Consider the following 27,445-nt stretch of genomic DNA (forward strand, 5'->3'; position numbering starts at 1 on the left):
AAGTAAAAAAATAACCAAAAAACTTAACAAAATGTCACGCTCATAAGTTGGTAAATCCAGAACTTTGTTGTGGGTAACGGAGACCAACAAACACATACAACTAACAATGGCTAAGTGACAACAAGAAACAGCCAGTAGATTGTTCACTATAAAAATAACATGAATGATGGGTGATTGGACAAATCAAAGTACACTTCTTGTACAATTCCATTTTTCTTTCATTTATTTAACTCGTACCTTAATTTTTCTTCTTCCGTCAGAGTATGTTTTCTGCACAGGGAAAGAAAAAACAAAAACTCTTAGGTGAAAGAAATTTCAAAAATAAAATAAATAACAGTCAAATAATAAACATTCAAAGGAAAAACCATTAAAAAAAATCATTTTGCTCTCATGTTATTTAATGCCACTTAATCCTTCACATGCTTCTGCAACCCTTTGTGCGATTGTCAACAAACAGGATAAGCTAAATTAACCTTACAAATGCAGAATTTAATTTTTATTTGTTTATTATTCAAGTTAAACACTTTTTGCCAACATGCAAAACTTGATGTGCATGTATTTTAACTGATTAATTATAACTGTATACTAGTATGATATATCAGCCCACTTTCTAATACTGGCTTATATAGTTCTTTAACTTGTTCAAAGTTGCTAACTGACTTTGCTTTCACGCTAGGATAATACGTAGATGATTTGATATGGACCACTCGACCAAAGCCCACTCCATCAAAGCCTTCCTCTCAGCAGTTCCTGGCTGGTTGTGTGAAACTCTCTGAATCTAAATGGACAAATAATTGGATTGTAGACCTGTAGGTGGTGTCCCCATGATGTTGGTTTGGTCAACAAGCTCAACCAGTTCACAGGAACCAGGGTGCCCAGTTAGACGTGAACTTCACTTTTGCTCCTCAGATGAGAACCATTATTAGATCCTGCAGTGTCCAGCTATGAAACCCAATGAAAATGACCTTTCTTCTTTTCACCCAAATCAGCAGTATGGTTGTCGCTGCAGCTCTATCTTCTAGAGGCCTTGATCGCCCGACAGAAGTGACTTGGACAGACATCGTCAATGGTCCAACACCTGCACTGGTTCTAATGAAAGGAACGTTCGATTCCAGGCGCTTTGTGTACATTCCTAGACCATTCGTGGTGGTGGTCTGGTCTCTGTTGGCAAGATTGCTTGCTCCGTGGGCTCCCACCAAGTCAGATTAGCGCAGGATGTCCTACTCAGTATGAGACACGTTCACAAAACCCGAATAGGAGGTCGAGCCTTCTCAGTTCAGGGATCTTTGCTGTGGACCTTGATGTTTCTTCTCCAAAGAACATAGCACAGTGAGTTGGAATCCAGAGGGAACTGAGGGGCATATTATCAAGGGATTTATCTCTGCTTTTTTGGCTTTAAAAGCCAAGAAAGCAGAGATAAAATTATCTCCCTATTACCTAGCTGTCGCTAACACCAGTTAGCGGCAGCTAGTAGGAGATAGCGACCATTTTGGGCCCCGCTTTGCTTGTCAGAAAAATGTATCACTAATGGCATGCAAAGTGGGCGTGCCAAGATGTCAGCGACTGGAAACAGTCGCTAACATCGCTATCTCCTATTACCAACTTTTGGAGATATTCACGCTCAGCGCGAATATCTCCAAAAGCTAACACCTGCCCAGGAGCAGTTCTTAGCCATGTTATCCAATGGGAGGTGGATAACATGGCTAAAAGCATTAGCTCGGTAATTCCAGAATATCGCTGATTTTTCAGCGATATTCATGCATTATTGCCGATTTTTATCGCATTTGCGATAAACCTTGGTTATACCAAGGTTTATCTGCGATAAAAATCGCCGCAGCTCGGCGAAATTTTTTATCGCTAACCAAGCAATAGCGATAATTATCGCTATTGCTTGGTAATATGCCCCTGAAAACCTGGACAATCTCCTGAAAAATGATGGCAAGAAACTCTTCTAAACCAGTAGCTCTTTGTGAGAAGCAACGTTTGAGAGGCCCAACTTGAAACCATATCGCACAAAGGAGCATGCAGGCAGTGAAGCACTTTATTAAAAAATACAAGTAAAATCAATGTATTTTCCAATCCCTTTTTTGTTTGTTAATACTCAAGGATAACCCAAGTGTTCTATCTTAAATTACGTTACTTGTTTTTCATGTAAAGTGACAAAGTTAATGACAGCCGTACTTGTTGTAAGTGTCAGTATACTCGAATAAAATAGGCACAAGTGGTACAGTTAGAGATGTAATACAAAAACATTATAGATTTTTGAAACACTTTGTTTAGTTATGTCCACCACAGTAAATAAACAGGAACTGGAACAGCTAAGCCTGGGTTTGTGTTTACAGTGCAAAGAATGTGTTTCTTGAGGAGGGAGATGTTTTTATTTACAGTATAAAGTAAGACCAGATGCACAAAGCCCTTTGGCAGTCACAACCCATGTTATTAGCAGAATCACAGCACTTGCAACCACAAACATCTTTTCACAACGTCCAAAAGTCATTTTACAAGATTGAAAAGCCTTTCATAAAAGAGGTTTGCCACCTTTTGCCCGAGTTCGCAGAGTAACTGGTTCAGACACAAAATGGCGTCCCAGTGGCCTCGGGGTGAGCCAGGAGCAGTCCAGGGGACCACGGGCTGCTCCCCCACCTCTTCTGAAATGGAAAATATATATTTTAAAGCGTCATCTCTGCCTTCATTGGATATGGCCTGCTTTTAAAAACAAAATGTATCCCATTTCGGAAAGCCAAACACAGGAATGAACCTTCCAGGCCGCCATTGCTTCATATGTGTTGCCAATCACAGGGGATCACAAAATGTAACATGGCTAATTAATATTCATTAAGCAAGCTGTTTTGGGACCCCCCCTGCAAATTACAAATTGTGATGTAATCTGTTAGTGCATGGATCGCATCAAACACTGCATTCCAATTCACAAACCAGCCGATGTGTAAATTGTGTAACCCTGGTTTGTAGATGGAAAAAGTGCACCTGGTTCATAGTTCTTTGCAAAGAAATGTATCCTGAAGTAGTTCGTGGGTGTAAAATGAAAGGAGTATTAGAGAAATGCTGATAGATATTTGAGGTAGGAGTGATTCTATAATTCTATTGGCAACAATGTATTTTAAAGACTGCAGCAACTTTTAGTCTAAAGGGAACAAAAAATGCAGATGTGGAGACTGAGACAGGCCAGCCAGAGGGTGTGGCCGGGTGGACTTTGGGTTAAAATGCCCATCATGGTCGATATTCTTTCACCCCTTAAAGTCTCTTTGCATCTGTGACTTTCTTCTTATGCCAGGGCCAGTGTTGCTTCCATTTGGTGACACTGCAAACTTGGGGACGTAGTCCGTTCGTGAGAAAGGGACAGTAAAGCCACTCCTTACCCTTAGCCAGGGCTTTAAGTGGGCCGGGTCTCACGGGGTCTGAGCACCGGCAGTTTTTTTCAGGGGGCCTCGAAACGGGTCTCTATCGGGCTCTGTTTTGAGCCCTGACACAGGCAGCCCGTTTTTTTTCCCGCACTGCAATGATCGCTGTTTGCTGTCACTACAGTCCGGAAAAAAGTGCCATGGCTCAAAACAAAGCCTGATAGAGACCTGTTTCGAGACAGCACCAGGCACATGGATGTGCGCTGCTCACACTGCTCACTTCTCAGTAGTAGAGAAGTTACAGCGTGACGTCATGCCAGGGGAGCGTTGTGGGGGAAGGGAAATCCTTTTAGAGTCATTTTCTTTCTAGATTTCCCTTCTCTTTCTGAAACTCAGGAGCAGCAACATTGTGGTAGGGTCACCAAGGATTTAATTGGAAGCTTTGTCAATATTATATACAAGTTATAGTTGCAGCTTATTTATCTTCTGCAAGTAATAACCATTGACAAAGCCAATATTACTTACTTATTGTAGGTATGATGTTACTTGTATCAAATATCTGGATGCAATGACGGAAACAGCAAAATACAAGTCGGGCGGCACACTATGCTAAGCACAGATTTTTGCGTAATTTATTTAAAGCCACGCCCCTAATTACACTGGCCACGTCCCTTTGAGAGACCCCCCATTTTTTTCATCCCACTTAAAGCCCTGCCCTTAGCCATAGAGTTGCTAAGATCCAGGGGCCTGTCGTCTGCTGATCGGCGAAGGGGGCTCCATGGGGAAGGCGTAGGAAGGGGTAGAGAGGCATGAGCTGACCCTGCTGCTAAACTGGCCAGTGTGGATGAAAACCCTCAGATCCTCAGGAGTGAAGAAGACAAAAGCCTTCAAGCCGAGTGAGGGCTATTTCCACCCAACCACATCTAGCGAAGCAGAGGGCGGTGAGATGTCTTAGACCCCCCCCCCTCCTCCTGTGATTACATCCATGACCTTAATGGACCTTTCACTCGTTGCTCTCTATGCAAGCCAGCCCAGCTCACGCTCCCCACAAAACCTATCAAACCCGCCACCCTTAAACTTCTCTGAACTGTCGCTCACTTCCGAAACATGCGACACAGATTACCCATATCCTAGAAGATCAGGAGATAGATATACTCTTCCTCACGGAAACATGGCTCGGTCCACACTCTCAATCAGATATGGTACTAGCAACACCACGGGGCTACTGTATTCAGTCCCTACCCCGCCCTCTAGGCAGAGGTGGCGGTGTAGCCATCATCCATCGAGAACATCTCCAGTGCAAAACCCACGATGCGCAGATTACCGACGCAGAAAGTCTGCATTTTACCTTTAAACTTAACCCAACCACTTCACTAACAGGACTTCTTGTTTACCGCCCCCCCGGCCTCCCAGGTCCCTTCGCCTGTTCTCTTCTAGACTTAGTCACAATCCAGGCCCATTCCCTATCAAACTTTATGATAGTCGGGGACCTGAACATCCATCTAGAAGACCCGGCAGACTCGGTAGCCAATGATCTGATCCAAGACCTAGCGGCTCTCGACATCCGCCTAATAAACTCCGGAGCCACCCACATCAAGGGCCATCTATTGGACCCGGTGTTTACCAGCTCTCCCTCGATGCTAGCGATGGAGGCCCTTCCCCTCCCTTGGACAGACCACTTCCTAGTCCCCTTCCAATTACCGGGAATCTTCAGGAAAAACCGAATACTCCCCACCTACAGTAAGGACAGGACCTGGTCCAGACTCCCCACGGAAGAATGGGCTAAGACCCTTGAAAAAAACACCCCTGCACACGCAGAAGACCCGGCCACGGCAGACAGAAGATTCAGGGACTGGATCACCTCCTCCCTAGACTTAGTACTCCCACTTAGAAACAGGGAAGACAAAAACGGTAAACCTGGCTCAGCACCATGGTATACCGCGGATCTCAGAATACACCGCAAAAATTGTAAAAAAGCCGAACGGCTCTGGAGAAAAAACTGGCAACACGCCAACAAAGAAGCCTACCAGTCTACGGTCAAACTCTATAAAGAGGCCATCAAATTAGCCAAAGCCTCATATTATGATACGCGGATACAAGAAGCATCTAACTCAGCCCGAGAATCCTTTCTAATCGTAAAGGAGCTGATCAAGGTCCCCATCACTTCCCCCTCCAACACCCCTAAAGTTGACAGAAGCAATGAGCTAGCGAACTTCTTCAACGATAAAATCACCTGCATCCTGGTCTCCCTCCCACCCCCCAGTCCCCCCAGCCTCACGGAAAGCCGTACACTCCTCGATCAGGCTGAAAGTAACCTACGCCCCACTCTACCAACATTCCGACCAGTCACCCCCCTAGAGGTTGAGCGAACCCTAACGAAAATGAAAAGTGGGTCACCCTTGGACCCAGCACCAATCAGGTTCCTCAAGACCGTTGCCTCAGTAATCGTACCTACTGTCACGGATCTCATCAACTGCTCGTTCGCCCACGGAACGGTCCCCGATAGCTGGAAGAGTGCTGTGGTTAAAGCACTCTTAAAAAAACCTCAGCTAGATCCATCGGACCTGTCTAACTACAGACCAATATCTCTACTCCCTGGTATCAGCAAAGTCACTGAGAAACTGGTAAATACCCAATTATTCCAGTTCCTTGAAACCAACAACTTGCTTCGACAATCCCAAACCGGATTTCGCCCGGGCCATGGAACAGACACTGCACTCCTCGCAGTCATCGAGGAGGCAAGGGGCATACTGGATTCAGGAGGATCAGTGGCAGTGATCCTCCTGGATCTAAGCGCAGCCTTTGACACGGTCAACCACCGTATCCTTCTACATAGACTGGCGGATGCAGGACTTACCGGGACAGCAATCAAATGGATTGAATCCTTCCTTACAGGGCGCACTTTCCAAGTGTGGGACGATAATCATCATTCATCCACCCTCCCACTCACAAGCGGCGTCCCCCAGGGCTCCTCCCTGAGCCCGACGCTTTTTAATGTCTATATGGCCCCCCTCGAGGACGTGGTAACACCATTTAACATAAAAATGGTGAGTTACGCTGACGATACCCAACTAGTCGTCTCTTTGTCCCAGTTGATTGACCACCCAGAAAATCTGACCAACTGCCTTATAGGAATTCATAACTGGATGAATAACTCAACACTAAAACTGAATGGGACAAAGACGGAAGTGATGCTACTAGGAAAGCAATGGACGACCATCCCTCCAACACTATGGCCCGATGTGTTCGGAGAAATCCCCCCCCCAAAACGTGAAATAAAGACACTCGGGGTGTGGCTCGAACCACAGCTCACGATGAAAACTCAAGCAACTAAAACCCCGGGCACCTGCTTCGGGCTCATGCGCACGACCCGTAAAATCCTGCCCTTACTGCCACCTATTTCCAGGAAGCTTCTCATCCAGGGACTAGTGCTGTCCCGCCTGGACTACAGCAACCTGGTTTATCTGGGAGCCCCCGAGTCCACCATCACGAAACTCCAGCGGACACAGAACGCGGCGGCACGCATGCTTACTAACACCCCTTCCAGAACGTCCGCCAAGCCGGCCCTCAAAGCCCTGCACTGGCTCCCTGTGCGCCAAAGGGTGCAATTCAAAGCAATGTGTACAACACACAAGCTTTACAACGGATCTGGTCCAGCGATTCTTAGTAAAATGATCACTCCCTACACAGCAACCAGATCCCTACGATCTCAGAATGAGAACCTAGTCAGCACCCCTAGATTCAAAAGAACCCGTACAGGAGGTCGACAATTCTCCGTTCAAGCGGCCAAGGGCTGGAACGCACTCCCTCGCTCCCTCAGACTAGAACCCAACTACCTGGTTTTCCGCAAAAAACTAAAGACTCACCTGTTCCCTAAATAAAATCCTTTTGTTGCTCCCCCCTCCCTCTCTTCCCCTCAACAGGATTTCAAGTCACATAGCGCGGGGATGCCCTTGGGTCACCAGGCGCTTTAGAAATCGTTAAAATAAATAAATAAAATAAATGTCCAACCGTTCGAGAGGGGACACAGCGCTGGTTGGCAGCTCTGGAGAGGCTTCAAGAGAAGGTGGATGGATGAAATCTATGATCAGCAGTTGAATGGAGGCTGGAGGCCACAGAGGAGTTTGCTATCCAGTCAAAGGAGAAGATTACTTTGGTGAAATATTTCATGGACTATGTAACAGGAAATCAACAATTCCATCTCCAATGTCTAGCGTTGTGCTGATGCCACCATCATCAGCCAGGACAACAAACTAGAGTTACTGAAGAACATGAAAATGGCAGTCAGTATACATCTATACGCTGGCTGGAACCTGCAGGCGCGTCCGCCTTACTTTTGCTGATGAAATTTGGGCAGGTAATTACGATTACGACAGTATTGAATAATATATTGCGGTTTGTAGCACATGTTTAGACTTCAAATATATTGGTAAGCTGGGTGATTGTGGTAGAGCGTACTATTGACCTCTTACTCTATTTGTATTCCATGTTTTGGTTATGTCCGGAGTCAGTTACAAGACTGAAATTCAATTAAATATTTTTTTTTTAGAATGTTCACCAAGCGACATTGCTCGTGTTGGGACAAAAAAGAAATCTACAATGGAAAATGACCTGTAGCAAGAGGGGGAATGGACTGGAAAGAGAGTGGGAGGGGACAGAATTGAGATGGGGAGGAGACTGGAAAGAGAGGAGTAGGGGATTGGAAAGAGAGGAAGGGGACTGGAAAGAGAGGGGGAAGGGACTGAAAAGAGATAGTTGAGACCCTGAAGGAAGCAGCATTGTAAATTAATATCTGCCCAAGGGGTGACAATTCCTCAAACGAAATTAGAGATTTAACACTGACATTAGTCAACAAATTAACGGCAAAAGGACAGATGCAGGAAAAATTCTGCAACCTACTCCCCGCACAGTTTGGTACTCATTCCCATGCATCCCGACCGCAGCATCAGGACCCATGGATATGTGGTCCTACAGGATAAGCATGATGGAAAGGCACATTGAGACCACAGGAGTACCTACCTCCCGGAAGCATGGCTTAGCACATCAACTGCTTGCTACTGGTCTTAGCTGTAACCTGTAGTCAGAAGCTCGATTATTGTCTAGGGCAACTGAGCTTCTCATCCTTCCAGGTGGATAACCTGGATGTCATTAAACTGAATAATAGTAACACCTATTAATTACAGTGCTTAGAGACGGCAAAACAAGCAGTATGAAGGACTGTATAAGGACACAAGTTACCTGCAGGTAATCAACTTTTATGGCGGTCGTACTAGGGCAGGTGCCGAGGTTACTTAGGGAGTAGTGCTTAAGTTGAGCCGGTGGTTAGCAGTGTTTGGTACTGGCACTTAATTGTCAACAGGGGCAGTTGTTATAGCTGCCACATGGTGGCGCTGCTTGTAAAATTTAGAGATGAGCAGAACAGGATCTGATTTTTAATTCAATACACATAAAAAAACAACTAATACCGGCCACCCAGGCCATTTTTATAGCTTTTGGGGCCTAAAACAGGCTAAATTGTCACACTTGCAGGAGTGTGATGGTTAAAGTGGTGTAGGTACTGTCACTGGCAGCGCAGGCGGGGCAACAGGTGGAGCAAGCTTCGGTGGCCTCCTGAGGATGGCCTGGCATTAAATGTTTTACAAATGAAGCACTGCTAGTTAGGGTAACATGATGGGAAGGTGGATGCCCAAGTAGGGTCTGTAGTGTCCCGCCTGTCCCTATCTCTGATCGGTGTCTACAGTCCAGGAGCAGTGAGCAGGAGGCGCACAGCATGCCTGCCCTTATACAGTAGCGCACAGCACGAGCAGCGCCTCGGCCTGCCCAAGATGTCTGCCAGATACGTCCACGCTGCGATGTATGGAATGCGCGCGCACAGGCGCAGAGGGGACTGTAAATACTTCCAGCCAGGAACAGAGAGATCTGTAAACACCGGGGCTTCAGGAAGAGAACTTGCACGGGTTGTAGATTTATCACCCTCCTGCGTCGACTCTGCACAGAGAAGACACACATATTGAAGGTTTGCAAAAAACAGCCTCGAGCTCAGGATAGCCAGGGGCTCCCGAGGAGAAGCCTTAATCCATTTCCATCAATTCAGGGCTCAGAGGCATCCATGTTAGTGCATCTCTGCCGGCAGGGCGCAGTGTGCCCGTGGGTTAGGCATGCACTCTCTCTGTGCTTAATTTGTAACAAGATCAGTGCCAGGGCCCTTCTTAGGATAGCTTGCCACTGCCAGCGCTGCCTATGGCAGTACTTACACAACCACTAACCATCACACCCTACAAGTGCGACAATTCAGAGTGTTCAAGGCCCCATAGAGATAAGAATGGCTTGGCAGCAGGTATTAGTTGTTTTAAATGCATAATGAAATATTAATTAACTGTTCTGATTATCTTTAAAATAACAGTGCCACCTGGTGGCAGCTGCCATAAGTGCCATTGTTGACAATTAAGCGCCGGGCACTGGAAACCACTGGCTATAATTAACCCTTGCCCTCTCTCTACCAAGGAAAGCTATAATAAAGGCTAATCATACACGTGGTGTACTCCAGGGTTGTTTATATCGGAGAACACAACCCACTCTGGACCAGTGATTTCTTCTCCCGTTCACTCCTTTTGCAAAGAGTGTATGAATCCAGGATACATTTCTATAAATCCCGCCTTCTGTTTCCATTATATATTGGAGCACCTAAAACGCCTACTATTAGCAGGTGGCATAGGTTATTGACAAGGAAACTGGAATTACGCGTCAACGAGTTACAAAATTATGTAGAACGATTGCTTAAATTATATAACAAGACCAGGCACAATGTCTCACATTCCGTGACAGTAATTTTTCACCATTTTGTCACTTTAATACAATGCAATACTATATAGTCAAAGGTTTCACCACATTAATGCGAGTTTAACACCAAAATACAGAAAATAAACAACTGAAACGTGACCAGTTACCATTTCAGAGTCTGCCGCTGCACGGCACACGTGGCGATCTTCCTATTTTTGATCCATTTTAGCTAGAAACAAACTTGTTTTTTTATTCTTGAGATCTGCAAATTATGCCAGATAGAAATTCCGTGCGTGAGCCACAAAGGGAACATTTTAAAAGTCGTACATGTTTCCATAGGATTACTCATATGTTTGGAATAAATGTAAATCTTTAACGGACCTTGGTTTAAATCCCAGATGTACTTTTAGAATTCTACTGGGAGTCTTCATATGTGTAGAATTTGGAAATACAGAACTTCGGCAGGTTAGGTTTGCATTAAAAACGTATTTGCAGATCTAACTGTTCACTAACAAAATATGGACAGCAATATATTTCCTCTAGGAGCATTCTTTCCAATACCCCCAATTAACAGTCAACCTTGAGCCTCCCACATTCCACATTTTCAGGAGATTCCAAGGTGGGCAACTACCACCACAATAAAACTATTGTGAGTGTTCAATTACACATGCAGCACGCTTCCCACCCCCAGAAACACGTATAGCCACACCTCTTCTCCTGTAAAAATCCACTATAGTAGTGAATTTTCTATGTGCCTAAATTGACTCTGCAAACATAAAAAAGCAGTCCTGAATTTGCGAACCAGGATTGGCTTTATCGTTTCCACGGTGATCATACTGCATACATAAGTCACACTTTGTGTAAACTTTATTTATTTTTATTTATTTATTTTTAGAGTTTTCTATAGCGCGAACTTGAACCGATAAGGTTATCAGAGCGCTTTACATAGCACCAGTTCCGTTACATGTTGTCACAACAGTTTACATAGAATCAGTTACGTTGCACATTTCAGGATCTTGAACCGTTTAGGTTATCAGAGCGCTTTACATAAGCCAGCATTCGATGTCCAGTGCCCTCCTCCGCCGTGTAGCGGGGGACCTCATCCAGCCCTCCGAAAGTCGTCGAGCTGTCGGGACTAGGCTCCTGGAATTTCAGCTGACTTAGGATTACACGCGTTACAAAAGGTGCAAATAGAAAAGAAAAAAATTGCAAATGTACAAGAGATAGAATCACAAGAGGAGGAGATATAAATGGATATACTCTAGGCCTATACTGGTCAGAGGCAATAAGAGAGACAGTAGGAAAGTCAAAAGGACAGTGAGAGGTCACTAAAATGGTGGAAGAAAAACGTTAGTAGAATAGGCACGTCATATAGAGATAATGGCGGGGCGCGCGAAGGTCCAAGTCCGAAGGTTCAGAAGAGGGCTGGCGTAGTTAGAGAGGTGGCTTTGATCTATTGGCGATTCCATGCATGTTTGAAACAGTGTTTGCATGCTAGCATACTTTCCATACAGAATATCTATGCTCTCGTTGATGGATTGTATTGTATTGTAATTGCAATTATATAACGCTTACTATGCCTGACAAGGCTTCGAAGCACTTTTTCGGTGAGTAGCACGCTACTCCGGAACCCAAGAAGGATTAGTGTTGAGTTAGTATAGTGAAATATGAACGAAATTTGAGTGGTGGATAGGTTAATCGGTTATTTGGATTCAGAAGGATAGCGGAGGGATAGAAGAGGGAAAAAGGTTTGCATTTATTTAGAGCTTATTACCCCTGATGGGGTGCTGAAGCACTTTTTTCAGTGAGTAGCACGCTACTCCGGAACCCATAAAGGATTAGTGGTGAATTAGTATAGAGAAATATGAAAGTAATTTGAGTGGTGGATATTAGTCAGTTATTTGGATTGAAAAGGATAGCGGACGGATAGAGGAGGGAAAAAGCTTTGCATTTATATAGCACTTGTTACCCCTGTTGGTGTGTTGAAGTGCTTTTTCGGGGAGTAGCACGCTACTGCCGAACCCATTAAAGGATTAGTGTTGAATTAGTATATGGATCACTCTTCATGCAAAACTTTCAAGTAGGGGAGCGTGTCGCCTGCACAAGCAGACTGTGAAGCTGCTGCTGGTCAGCAGGACTCTCTGTAGCCGCGTACAATGGCGGAAGGCCAAACTAAAATCCTATTAGAATAATTATAACTGTGATTTTAGTTAATGTGCTAACTAGGAAAATAAGGACGAGTGACAGACAACTAACTTTAAGTTAAAACAGTTTTATGAGTTCGAACAAACAAAATGGGAAAATAGTTGGCAACCACTTTGTAAGAAACAAACAGTTTCTGAGGATCTGGTAAATCTAGAGCCTGCTTCAGCTGCCCCCGTGGTCTTGGCGTGTAGAACCTGGGCTTAGGTCAGGCCTTAGCTCAACTGGATATCCATGGGGGTCTCAGGTCATGACCATCAGTAAAGTTGAATGTGTTCTAGGCGTAGAATCTACACTTAGGTCTTACACTTTCGCCCTTACTCCCAACAGCCACTACAAATTACCTTGAACAATGTCCAGTTATTTATTCCTGCAGAGTTTGGAATTCACTCAATTGGCCTCAAATAAACAAAGTCATGTACAAACCTAGGAGCACAGATGTGTGATACTCTAAATCTATATGTTTGTATTCAAGAGAATGACCAACTCAATAATGTACACAGACTTCTTATGTCAAGGGGTGTATTCAGGACGTGATTCAGGAGTCGATTCCAAATGAAAAAGCCAGAAAAACCTAGGCCCCAATTATGAGCCGGTTGAAAACAAGAAGGCATTTATCGCAACCAACAAAAACAGACTTCCCGGCGTTCTGAATTTCTCAGGTGTGTTAAATTTCAGTCATTCAGAGCTTTAGGGGAATAACATGCACATTTTGGTGCTTACTGCTCCGCATCCTGCATATGACAGTACATAAAAGTATTTTTGCATTTTAAATCCTGACAGGCTTGACTTTCTCAACAGGTGAGGACTTTACTCCACCAGGAATTACCTGTGGCGATAAACTCCATACAACTTGGAATCTAGACACCAGTGCTAACAGCAGTCGGGGGCGGGAGCTGGAAAGCTTGGATATCTTGACAGCAATAATACTCTCACAACTGAATCTTTCCAAATCTCACAATCTGAATGTACCACTGCAGTTCAGTCCAGGCTGGACTCTTTCAGCATCCTCCTCAGACATTCACTAGGGTAATTCCTCTCTCACTGGAATACTCAAAACACACATTGCTTGCATGAAGAACTCTGTCCACGCTGCAGCATGTGCAACTGATTCATCTGCATGGGTCCCATGGACATCTGCCTTCAGTGGCTCCAGATCAGGTCAAGGTGTACCTTCAACATGGCTTGTTGGGTCGCAACATCCTCCATTCCACACTCCTCTCTACCTGTCCAGCGCCTAGAACTCTTTGGGAACCCCCTCTCCCTGAACATCTGCCGATCTCCTGCTGGGACCCATAATATCAAAAGTGCTATTTCTAGCTTAATCACTTTTTACATATGTTTTCCTCCTCCCTGTCGGTTCTTTTAATGTCTCTGAACAGATCATACACAGCATCGCCTCACACATACACCCTCAATGACCACTGTTCTGTTACTTGGACCACAATGGTAATACTAGTTGTATTTTGTCTGTACCATGTCTCCTTCATCTGCCCTCTTGGTGGTATCTTACATTATGTTTGCAACTTATGGTTTGATATCCCAGGACTTTTTACGCGCTAGACACCAACTAATTGCGCTCTCTGGTTTCAAATCTTGGCTTCTTGACTTAAACCACTGGTGTAATTCTAGGAAATCACTGTTTTCCAGTGCTTCAGTCCCCTTACCCACTAAAAACTAGGAATACCAATATATTATTACATTTACGGAGTCTGTTATCTAATAAATTATTAATTTATTTACCTGTCTGGAAGTCCAGGCTATAGGAAACATTGATGATCTAACACGATTGAAGGCCGTCCCCATCACACACGGGATCACCAGCCGATGATCAGATCCTCACTGTTATCCCCTTTGATTGGCTCGCACCTGTAGTCCAATCTCAGTAGACCACAACTAAGATCTCTGGTCATGGAATGGATCCACAGGATTGGTCCAAAGATCTTTCAAGAAGATGCAGGCGGATCTAGAAAACCACCAGTGCTCACATGAGGCTGAACCCACAAATTTCCGGAGATTCAGTACAGATATTGGATCCAGGACTCCGTGGCCAACATTCATGACTGTGTAACCGCCTCCAATCGTGCTACAAAAATAAACTAAGAGAGCGAACGGAGTGATGACTGAAACCAGGAAGAGCCGTATAAACAGGAAACACTCAGTTTTTGACAATTCCATTTGGTCTTACGCAGGTTTTCTGGTCTTTGTAAGTCACATTTCCACTTGGATGGCTGTGCATTTCTTCCTAACAGACCATATCTTTTGCAGTATGCTCTGCATGATGGATTTCAGTTCATGTCAGGCCAACTTAGGCCTACAAGGTTGGTAAATTGGTTAATCATAATATCTCGGACATCAGTGCTAATATTTGGAATTAAGATTCATATGTGATGAACATAAAAAAAGGATTAAAAAGTTTATTATCAGATAGCATGGATTCTAAGATGCTGGAGCCCTTCCTAAGAGCTATCTGTGGGCTACTATTTCATGTCATCCGAGTTTCATAGTAGTAATAAAACCATGTTTGCTTTCCCTTTAGATCAATAACATTTTTACAGTAAAGGCATATTGTGATAATGGATATCCTTTAAAATCGGTGGGACAGTGATATGTTCTCTTAACGCAGGCGGTCATTTGTGAAAGAACATTTCAGGTCTCGCAGGACTTCATAGTCTGATTGAAGAATGACTCACTGCTCAAAGATTGAATGTAAAACCTATATTAAACAGTCATTTGGATTAAATGTAAAATCGATATTAAAGATGGATTTAAGAGGGGGGAAATGACTTGTATATGGAGGCCATACCAATGTTCATCGACCGGCTTCAGACCCCTGCAGGCTGATTTCACTTAGTTATCATGTTATGTTCTCGCGAAAGATGGGCTTATCAAGAATTTACAGGGGCTTAGAGCCCATCCACAGGAGGAAGCAGATAATCATTATATTCTTACAAGTAAATCATGTAAAAACACATCACATACATTCACCATTTCCAAAACTGCTGAGTAGCAGATTTACTCTATGCGTTCCCCTGAGCATAACTTAACAGGAGCACTCACCACAGCCTGGAATTAGTTAAAGGACGTACCCTACAACTCAAGTCTTAAAGAAGGCGATCAAACGTGGACGAGACATTCAAGGCCGGGCAATCAGCGATTTTCTAGTTTTATACCAGAGAACGGGCTACTTTTGGGAACAAGCATTTTCAATGCAATGGTTTCGCCTTTGGAAAAGTTTGAGCTATTTGCATTGTTAATGACCACATTTTTATTTATGTCTTGGTTTTGAAAACAGATAAATAAATGGCATTGTCACTTACATTGTTATTAGCGTAATCTTTGCAGTCTCTAGAACTCTATAGCACTCCCTAGTTACTCTACACTCCCTAGCACTGTGCACTCCCTAGTACTCCCTAGCTTCCCTAGTCACTCCGCACCTCTTAGCATTGTGCACTCCTTAGCACTCTCTAGTCATTTCCTAGCACTCCTTAGTCACTCCCTAGCACTCTGCACTCCCTAGTACTCTGAACTCTCTAGCACTCTGCACTCTCTAGTCACTCTGCACTCCCTAGTCACTCTGCACTCCCTAGTCACTATGCACTCCCTAGTCACACATGCACTTAGAGCTACACACACTCCCCCAGAGCCACACACCCCTCCCAGAGCTACACACACCTCCCCCCAGAGCCACATACACACCACCCTAGAGCCACACACACCATCCTAGAGCCACATACACACTTTGAGCTACACATATATATCTAGAGCCACACACATACACACTGATTACAAACACACCCAGAGCCACACCCAGATGCACACACATACAGAGCTACACATACATACCCAGAGTTACACACACACACACACACACACATAGTTATACATACACTTAGAGTTACACACACATATACACACCCCTACAGAGCCACACACACATACACACGTAGAGCCACATACACACACCTAGAGCCACACAAAGACTCCCCTCTCCCCTCTCCCCTCTACCCTCTCCCCTCCCCTCCCCTCCCCTCTCCTCTCCTCTCCTCTCCTCTCCTCTCCTGACATTTTTGGCCGCATTCATAAGTGATGACATTTGTAGTGGTGGCCTCGGGCGAATTATTTGGCTTTGCAAGCGAAAAATGAAAACTGTCCCCAAACACCAAGTGTTCATCACATGGTGATAATCACAAGGCGATAATGAGCTGAGAAAAAAAGCAATGGCAGAATGGATAGAAGAGCAAATCGGACCCCCTCGATGTCCCCACCCGGCCCGTCACTCCCCACGCCACATGACATGCCAGTGCCGCAGAATAAAGTCGGGGTTAGGCTGAGTGATTCATGTCAAGCACTGCATGACACGTGACTCCGTTCCAGCCCATGTGTCCGGGGGTCCGAAGTGTCTGGAATCTCAACTTACACCCGGTTCCACTCTAGTGACGCGCTTCAGTTGTCCACATGTTCTATCAATGTGCTACCCATACAGTTTTGTAAATCACCGAAACATCACCTAGGTCAATTTAGAGCGCTAAGATGTGACAACCATATGCATATGGTAGGTGTTCAGCTATGGTGACATGGCAAGATGCAAACATCAGAAACCAGCTAAACCCTGCCACCTCCGTGCAGAGCCCAGACTATTCCGGATTCCACCACAGCCCATTCTGAACAGACTGTGGGCAGTCCTTTGCCTAACAAAATAATAAAGTGATCTATCTACATAACCTCAATCACAGACCACAGCCCAAGCAAACTCCCAGAAAGACACAGAGCAAGATGTTGAACGACGCCCACAGGCACAAGGTGTGCACAATAACCTGGATTACAAGCAGGGTGGGTTTGTACCTCCAGCTACTAAGCTCACACTAGTGCACTAACCACGCAGAGAGATTTCACAAAAACTTTCCTCACGTCTTCCAAAGTAATGATTTTTCCAGAACACCACAGTCGCCCCAGAAGCTGAAGGAAACGCACAGCTCACCACAGCAACGGGCACACGGACAGCGGGAGGGGGGACGGCACACGGACAGCGGGAGGGGGGAAGGCACACGGACAGCGGGAAGGGGGGAAGGCACACGGACAGCGGGAAGGGGGGGAAGGCACACGGACAGCGGGAAGGGGGGGAAGGCACACGGACAGCGGGAAGGGGGGGAAGGCACACGGACAGCGGGAAGGGGGGAAGGCACACAGACAGCGGGAAGGGGGGAAGGCACACGGACAGCGGGAAGGGGGGACGGGCACACGGACAGCGGGAGGGGGGGGAAGGCACACGGACAGCGGGAAGGGGGGAAGGCACACAGACAGCGGGAAGGGGGGAAGGCACACGGACAGCGGGAAGGGGGGAAGGCACACGGACAGCGGGAAGGGGGGACGGGCACACGGACAGCGGGAGGGGGGACGGCACACGGACAGCGGGAGGGGGGACGGCACACGGACTGACACCTTCGAGTAAAGTCCGCGCATTATAAGAATGCATTAAAGAAACAAATAAATAAAGTAGAAGAGCAACGCACAAAAAGCACAACTGACCGCACCAGGATACAGAAAGACCAGCAGGCGTGCGCCAGACCTGAAATATGCAGAAAGCCAAACCCCTAAAAATAAGGAGAGGAGTAGACCAAAAGCTCAGGAAGTAGAGCGGTGAAGCCGAGACACAAACCGACAACCCCAGCCACAGGAACGAGTACACTAGCCACTAGGCTATCTTCCAGCTCACTCACACGCATGCATAGTGCACAGAAGTATGCAGGAACAAAGGGGAAACCAATACCCGCAGAGCGGGAAAAATAACCCCAGGACAGGAGAAAGGCGTACACAGACTCATGGCCGGAACCTGAGTCCGAAACCCCCAAAAGGAGAGTACGTGGAATCCGACGCACAGCAATGGGACAGCAGTGCCCAGCTTAAAGAAAATGTCATATGTAACAAAACAAACGGGAAGCATTCATCAGAAACCAGAGCACCTTTCAACAGCACTCGCCCACTCCCCTGACAAAAGTAAACCAGACACGCAGCTGGAAAACTAAGCGGAGCGCAGGCGTAAGTGCAAGCTCCAACCAACTGGAAACACTGGAGGCTACAAGCATGATGGAGATAGACAAGAACCCTACACAGCCCACAAGCCGCACGCCGACAGCCGGAGGCATGGGAAAATATGGGGCAACCCTTTGACCGGGACCGTCTGAGGCAACGGCCGCAGAAAAACCGGGCCAGCAAGGTAAGCCCCCCCCCCCGCAGAGTGCGCCCACGCCGGGCCGCAACCAGAGCCCGCTAAAGCAGTGAAAAAAAAAAGACCCCAAGTCGAGGGGGTGGGGGGGGGGGAGGGGGTGGAAAGCATACAGCAGCCCCGGGGAAGGCAGTGAGCGGCTTGCAACACAAAGCGGCAAAAATTATCACAAGGCAGGAGCCAAAGCAATCGGCGGGCAAAAGCGGCCCACGCACGACAAGCGCAGACAGCCACTGGAGCGACATAAAGGGAGCCCTCACAAATACGAGGCACAATGCCCACAACCTCCCGCAGTGGGTACAACGTAGCACTGAGGTACAGCAGCCGTCGCAACGCCAGCACCGGGCCGAGAGGGTGGACTGGAGCGGAATACAAGAAACCCCATAACAAAACCTGTAGCCCTCCCGGGGGCCGAAGGGACCCAGACAGAGAATGTATCCACAGTGGGGTCCAATAACCGAGAGGTGGGGAGGGACTCCCAGGGCTATGTGGAGCAGTGAGGCAGCCGAGCCGAACCACAGAGCCCGCAAAAGCAGGGCAAATGGCCCCAGAAGCTGAAGGAAACGCACAGCTCACCACAGCAACGGGCACACGGACAGCGGGAAGGGGGACGGCACACAGACAGCGGGAGGGTGGGCGGGCGGGCACACGGACAGCGGGAGGGGGCGCACTCACCTGGACATTGATCCGGCAAATAATCAAAACATGGCGTCGAAATAAAAAAAATAACATCCGCCCACAGCCGCATGACTTACTACAAGGGGCAGGATGAGAAAAACATTGCCGGAACGGCCACGAATCGCCTCGGTGAATGACGGACGCCTCTGTCTTCCAATGGCTAGCCTCCATTTATGGAGCTAGCCAATGGGAGACAGAGGCGGGATTAACCCTTACACTGTAGAAACATAAGATTTCTCCTGGGCGGAGCTAGGAGCTCCGGACCCAGGAGAAACCTAAAAAAGCATTAGTTTGTAGTAAATGTCCTACGGACTAAGACGCTTTGCGTGTAATTAAACGGGACTCACTGCTACTAGTAAGGACTAGCTTGCAAAGAACTAGAACTATTTTACAGAAATTATATTGCAAGATACTCATGATATGTCATGATCTGTGAACCGAATTAAACTTAAATTCAACTGGACTAGAACTTCCTATGAAAATAGAACTACACAACCATAAAGATCAGAGGCGCTCACCGATTTACTCAAATTTGGAATGTAAACTCCCTCATTGACCCCATCAGTCCCTGAATAACTTTGATAGCCATTCACTACTAAGATTAACTTGCGGACTCCAACTGTCTGAGACAAATTGTTAGCGAGCCTACTCACTTCATTAGTGTAGCAATGACAACCACACTCACGTATTAATGCCTTTTTTCACACTGTAACTGACTTACAGGTCTGTTCACTGACAGAGTCCCTAACAAACCTACAGACTGACAAAGCTTCTCACTCACTGACTTATACACACACACTTACTCCTTGGATCACCCACTCAAAAGACTGAGTGAGTGTGAGTGTTAGCTGGATTACCAAGTCTGCTAACAGTGAGTGAGGTAATGACTTAATTGTCATTGATTGGCCGAGTCAGTCTCTGAGTGAATGAATCAGTCAATGTGAATGAGCATCTGTTGAGCCAGTGTAGATATGAGTGTTGGCAATCAGTGAGGAGTAAAAGCTTGCCTGGGTGAGTCAGTGACAGAAAGTGCCTCGAAATTATGTGTCAGCTAGTGACTATCAGCGAGTGAGTCTCTCAGGGAAAGAATGCCTGCTCACTTAGTGAGTGAAAGTGACAAGGAGTGAGTGCCTGAGTGAGACTTTCAAAAGTATACTATACAATGAATGCAGACATTCATATCAAATTAGCTGCCCTATTACCGAAGAGAGTGTGCATCTAGGAGGACAGCTACATTAGCTGATGTCACTGAATGTGTTTTCAATGTTACTGCACATGGGCAGGAGGGACAGATCTGTGAAGGAAGCAAAAAAATACACTACTTCTCCTCTGTCCCCTCCCATAAAGTAACATGAAAAGAAAAAGAAAACTACAAACAAAAATAAATCCTTACTCATGTTGAAAGACACCTTGAGAGATGCAAGGCAAAATAAATAATCAGAGAAACTAAAGCGCAAATGTGTCACAATTCATAAATAAAGTGCATGCTAATTTTTAGGAGGATGAAGTGAACTTAAATGACATTAGAATCTATATGAATAAAATAGAGTATTGTACAGTCTGTAATTGCCAGTCACACCACGATTTCATTACTACTATGTGAAGTAAAAAGCAGACATTCTACGGTATCAGTATTTATTTAGCATTTTCTATACTCTTTAAATGCCTAAAGCCCTTTCATGGGAGGTCGAGTTGCATTATTTATGTAGCACTTTTACTCTAGAAAGTTCATACGCTTCGATTTGCCCCGATTTCCCAGGTGCCTGTTTGAAACAGTGTCAATGAATTGGCCAAAGTGGGACATGTTGATGAGGTGAGTGAATTTATGATTATTTTTTTTCACACGGTGGCAATCCAAGAGTGAACGTTTGACAAAAAGGGTTTATTTCTATTTCTTAATTGTAAAAATAGCTAAGTAGTAACTAACTTCTGAACCACCCTAGACTATTTCATTGAGCGAGAGTAGGTGTTTGCCAGTAATTATCCATAGGTAAAACATCTTGCTTGATGTCGTTTTTAAACTGTAAGCAATGTAAGAAAATAGATTACTAAACTGTGTGCATTAGGGTTCTGTAGGGGGACAAGGAAATGTCATTATTTCTGCAGACCTCCAACATTACTTTAAATGTGGAAGGGAAGATCCCTGACAAACAGGTGTCAAACAGAAGGCAGCATTCTATAAGTGCAGAATGGCTAACCGTTGCAAATTGAATGATGAACATTTACCAATACGAGATAAGTGACGAGGGATTTTTTATTCATCTAGGTCACACAAAATTGAGAAAGAATTTGCCTAAAACAACATTAAAATGCAAAATGGACCTTTCACCACTTGTGTACTATTTGCGGGAAAAGCGCTATACCATTTTACTTCAGAAATAACCTGCTACCAAAAATTCTGACTCAGAAAACCCAACACAGTCTCTGTGATAGCTACTCACCTCCTTGGCACAGTCCTTGTGAGAGCAGCAACAGCAATGCGAGTTCACAATTACAAACACACATCTTTCCTGTTATAATCCATTTGAACAAAGGCCAGAAGTCAGAAGGAAATGAGAAATTAATCCAACGGGAGAACTCGGACTAGAAGTGCCCAAGATGAGAGTGTGCTAGTCGACAGCAGGGCACAGATAAATGCTCACATCAGTGAGACAGGTGCATTGTTTCAGGTTTGCACACGACTTATGCTAGGTCCTGAAAGAGGTCCGAAGAGCTTGGATTGCGTTTAGTCTCTGTCAAAGCTATATTAAATATGAAAGGTAACCCTTCTGAGCCCCTCTCACTCTCTTTACCACCACTAGGAGGATTACGTGCAAGCCGGCCACAAGCCACCATGCAGCCACTGCCCCACCGACCGTCTGCACGAAGGCTCGGCCTAAATGTAAACAGAGCAAAGATTATCACACCCTGCAACCGGCAAGTGGCCAGCAATATACAACAAGCAGCAGAAACGTGGCGGGCAGGCACACGGACAGCGGGAGGGGGGCGGGAAAGGAATGGACAGCGGGAGCGGGGGCGGGAAAGGAACGGACAGCGGGAGGGGGGGCGGGAAAGACACGGACAGCGGGAGGGGGGGCGGGAAAGGAACGCACTCACCTGGACTTCTTCCGGCGGCTGTGGTTGGCATGAAATGACGAAAACACCCCCAAAAAAAAAACGAAACGCCCACCGCCCCCTTCTGAGCCCCTCTCACTCTCTTTACCACCACTAGGAGGATTACGTGCAAACCGGCCACAAGTCACCATGCAGCCACTGCCCCACCGACCGTCTGCACGAAGGCTCGGCCTAAATGTAAACAGAGCAAAGATTATCACACCCTGCAACCGGCAAGTGGCCAGCAATATACAACAAGCAGCAGAAACAAAAAAAAAACGAAACGCCCACCGCCCCCTTCTGAGCCCCGCTCACTCTCTTTACCACCACTAGGAGGATTACGTGCAAACCGGCCACAAGCCACCATGCAGCCACTGCCCCACCGACCGTCTGCATGAAGGCACGGCCTCAATGTAAACAGAGCAAAGATTATCACACCCTGCACAGTGGCGGCTGGTGACATTTGAAAGTGGTGAGGCGTAAAAGTAATGGTGGAGCACACCGAGCGAGTGAGCGCAGCGAGCGAGCCTGAACCACCTAAGGAGGGTTCGGGGGGGTTCTCCCCCCGAGAAAATTTTGAAAAATGAGTAGGCAAATGGTGCATTTTCAAGACTTTCGGAAGCCACTGTGCCAAACAGAAACAGGCCACTGCCTCCCCTCAAACTATCATCAGTTCCAAGAGCTCATGAATAAACAATTCTAAATTGCAATAAACCACAATTAATTTTATCAATGTTGCATAAATAACTACCTCAAAGAGAGATGCAACATAACATAAGGTAATTCTATCTGAAATCAGCATCAGAGCTGCATAACTGCGAATAGATGCGATGGACCTATCCTATCTGCTTTTAATGAACACAGAAACACATCGCGGTAGCTTTCCTGCAATGCAAAGATTATACTAAAGAACTTATAACCCATCTTCCGATTTTTTTATTTTTTTTTTAAAAGAAAGATTATAGGATGTTGCGACTAGCCATTAGAGATAAAATGTTAGACTACAGAACTACCCTACCTGATACCATGTAGTGCCATGCCATGGATTATTACCTAACCTCACAACAGAAGAGAATAAAATTAACAAATGTTCGGTGATTCAAGGGTGCAGATGTTTTTCTTTTGCAGCTTGTGGTGAAAAAAATATTGTGCAGCCTTTCAAAGAACATGCATACAATGAGTTCATCAACAACCAAATACACATTTCGGCGATATAATCACTATTGAGCCAGTTGCAAAAGGCCCACGTGATGACGAGTCAACCCAAGCAAATACTGCAATGTTGGCATTCAGCTGAGTTATAGAATATGACTTTAAAGTGCAGAGAAATTACAGTTTGAAAAGCACAACTTGCAGCGATAAAGCGCAGCATTGGAAGTGACAACATTACTGTCGCCGGATAGAGAGACACAAAAAAGCAGGGGAACCAAATGCCATAAAAGCGAGCAAGGCAGCTTGGAATGGAATTACAAAATGATTAATTGGTAGACATGATAAAAGGTACAGGAAGTGGCAGTTAGTGAACAGCTTAAATTACCCTAATCGCTTCCCCTCCAGCCGTCAGTGAGAGGGGAGACTGAGTGGAGAGTAAGAGGGGAGAAAGGTCTGACACAGACGAGAGCAGAGAGTGAGGGGGTGAGAGGTCTGACATGGAAATGAGAGCAGAGTGAGGGGGAGAGAGATCTGACACAGACAACAGCAGAGAGTAAGGGGGTGAGAGGTCTGATGCTGAGACAAGAGCAGAGAGTGAGAGAGAGGTCTGACAGACGGACACTGAGATGAGAATGTGAGAGGAGAGGTCTGACACAGACGACAGCAGAGAGTGAGTGGGGAGAGATTATTTCAGACAGATGAGAGCGAAGAGTGAGAGGGGAGAGAATGGCGAGTGAGAGGGGGGAGTGAAGAGTGAGAGGGGAGAGTGAGTGGATAGTAAGAGGAGAGAGAACTGAGACAAGAGCAGAGAGTAAGGGAGGGGGTGTGGATGACATGGAGGTGAGAGCTGAGAGTTAGAGGGAAGAGACTAAGAGAGGTCTGACACTGGGATGTGAGTGCATTAACGGTGACAGCAGAGAGTGCTCTGACTCAGAGGTGACAGGTTGATGAGGACAGGACGGTGGTGGAGTCTCCGGATATGGTCAGGGTCTGAGGTGAGACAGAATCCGATCCTCATCACTGCCAGGCTCCTTTGCTCTGCAGCAAATGACGCAGTGCTTGGCAGGAGCACGCCAGCCCCCGGCCGATGGCTCGCATTCTAGGTGCCAGCCTTTCAGGGAGGATATTGGAAATGTGCAGTTATCGCATTACGCCGAGGGTCCAAGAAGGGGGTGGAAGGGAGAGGGATCATTCTGCAGAGTGGGCTTCAATATGTTATGTTATCCGGATTTGTAGAGCGCACAGATGCCCCAGCAAAGGGGCGTCCTGGCGCTAACAGGACAGAAAACCGGACAGAAGCAATACCAGGGACATAAACACAACAAAACTAGGAATCCAAAGGAAAGAGGAAAGTTTTAACAGACTTCCTGAGGCAAAGAGACGTAAACTTAATTCTCTGAGCAACAGGAAGCCAATGGAGCTTATGAATAGTTTTTTTGGCCGAACAGCAGAATCTTGGTAAGCCAACCAGAGCCCTGGCGGCAGCGTTCTGAACGCGTTGAAGTCTAGAAAGTTCAGCCTGATTAGCTGGTACGATGAGTCATCGTACCAGGGGCTGGATTCGGCGCGCCGATGCTTACTCTCAGCAATTGGAATCAACCTGTCTAAGGCTTTAATCAGCCAGTTACAAAAGAGATCGTAGACAGACTCAGCATCAGTAAAGGGGCCCAGAGGATAAAGACTAAGAAGCTGATGAAAATCGGCCAATTTCAGTTTTTTCCAAGGAAGCCTGAGAGTGACAGGAATAGGGGCTCTAAGGGGGGAATCACTAAGTGTAAGGTGCAGCTCTATTAAATGGTGATCAGTCCAGGCCATAGGCCTCGGGGGCAGCACCTTAGCCATAGTTAGGTTTGTAAAAATCGGGTCCAAAATATGACCACCAACATGGGTGTGGTGATTAACTAGCTGAAATAGCTGGAGAGCCTCCAAATCGGCGAGAGTACCACTAGCCGCAGGGGAACAGGGGGAGTCAAAGTGGAGATTTAAATCACCCACAATGCTAAAATTGGCAGCTCTTAAATCCAATGAGCTGACTGCGCCAGGAAGAGCTGCCCTAAACGCAGCGTCCGGACCCGGAGGCCGGTAGATAAGCAAGCCAGAAAAGGTAAAATGGTGGCTGACAGAGACACAGAAATGGGCACTTTCGCAGCCAACTATGTCCATAGCCTTCCATACACATGGGTAGCAAGATTTAACAGCAGCCGCAATGCCACCACCTCTCGAGTTACGGTTGAGGGCGAATATTGAGTACTCAGAAGGGAGTGCCAGATTAACTGCCGCCAGAGCTTCCTCAATTAACCATGTTTCTGACATAAAAAGAATGTCAGGAGTCTCCCCCGTTAATAGATCATAGATGTCCAGATGGTGCTTAACCAGTGAGCTCACATTGAGATGGCACACCTTGAAGTCATAAAGGCCCTGAGATTTCACCTGAGGGGAACCAGTAGTATCTGGACCTCCTAAGGGAGCTATCCTATGGGCAAGTGTAGGGGCTGGGGATGTAAGATGAAAAGCGCACCCGGGCACTGAAAAGGGCCGCAAAGAGGATATAAAGGAGTATAGGTGCAGGGCAGCGAAAGGTAGCGTAGACGGAGCAGCTCGGCTCTAGAATACATTCTTACAGACATGAGTCGAATACAACACAGAAGAGAGAAAGCTATAGAGCCCTGCCCTAGCACTACCGTAGCGCTGACAAGCGCAGACGGGCAGGACTCTGGCACGACTCAGGCGCAGTGAAGGCGCGACCGCGGCGCGTCACCGCTGCGCGCTAAGGGGCAGGCTAAAGTAGGGCGGGCGGGAGACAGCCGCACCACTAGAGCGCTCGGTAAAGCGCCTCCAGAACGGCACAACCACACCCAAGATGGCGGCGAAACCAAACAAGCTAAGAACCCACAGACCCGGACCCGCTAAGCAGCGGTGCTTCAACAATTAAAGTGCAGGTGAGGGGCAAGAAGACCCAAGTAAAATCAGGGAATAAAAAATAAAAATCAACAGAGATACAAAAACGGGCAGTTTGTAAAAGCGAGTAGCGCAGCCTGCAGAGTAGCGTTGCAGCGTGCGAGTCCTCAGCACACTAGTGCTCGGGCACCATGTCCCTACAGTGAATGGGCAAAGTCCCATTCACTGTGTCTCTGCGCTTCCACAAAGCTGGCATCCTTGCAGTTTGCACCAAAGTCCTGAATCAGAACAGTTAACAACATTTTCATTCTCATATGTAGTGTCACTGAATCCCGCAAATTGTTCAAATACCCACACGCATAAACATTCGAAGCCCCCTTCACCCCATGCATGCTATTCAGGGGTGGAACCGGATACCAGCACACAGGTGCATGAACAATGCACAACCAGCTAATAACACATATACCGCTGATAATTGAGCCTGCACCAACGAGGACTTCTGACACTAAAAGACTTAACATCATTATCAGCGACATGCAGCACATCAATAAACAAAAACAGCAAATAATCCTACTGCTGATATTACTGTACCAACGGCAATAACTAAGGCAATAATATCAGCAGCAATACTACGTTTACAACCATCACCACTAAATATTATTAATAATGTGAAGATCAGAAGAATAAACCATGCTCTCATTTTATGGTTTCTAATATAGTTAAATTCTACAATCATCATTCCATTGCCTCAGTATAAAAGGAAGAATTGTAATATGGATTACATTGGAATTTAAAAATGGAACAGGACAGTGAGAAGGACTACACTCGATACACAAAACGCTATACCAAATGCTAATTTATTAATATGATGAACGTACTTTCAATTAAGAAATGATGTGTGTGAGGGGATAATAGGTAAATGAAAAAGAAAGTGAGAGGAAAGTGACAACGAAACCAAGAAATAAATATAAAAAGAGAGGGAAGAAAGTAAGCCAGACAGAAACAAATAACAGAGGAGAATACAAGAGGGCGAAAAAAACGAAATATGCAAATTTAA

At 46.0% G+C, this 27,445-nt stretch overlaps 1 protein-coding gene across 2 annotated transcripts in view; it reads right to left on the bottom strand.

Annotated features, from left to right (window-relative positions):
* Positions 1 to 27,445, bottom strand: part of IL11RA (interleukin 11 receptor subunit alpha) — a 648,138-nt gene that overhangs the window by 69,205 nt on the left and 551,488 nt on the right. For both annotated transcript variants that reach the window (XM_086960265.1, XM_086960264.1), the window contains one exon: positions 238 to 270. In XM_086960265.1, the coding sequence (XP_086816391.1) occupies positions 238 to 270 (33 nt within the window). The remainder of the gene's footprint in view (positions 1 to 237; positions 271 to 27,445) is intronic.

Source organism: Lissotriton vulgaris, chromosome 3_1, assembly GCF_964263255.1.
Source record: "Lissotriton vulgaris chromosome 3_1, aLisVul1.2, whole genome shotgun sequence".
In the NCBI taxonomy this organism is placed as follows: Eukaryota; Metazoa; Chordata; class Amphibia; order Caudata; family Salamandridae; genus Lissotriton; species Lissotriton vulgaris.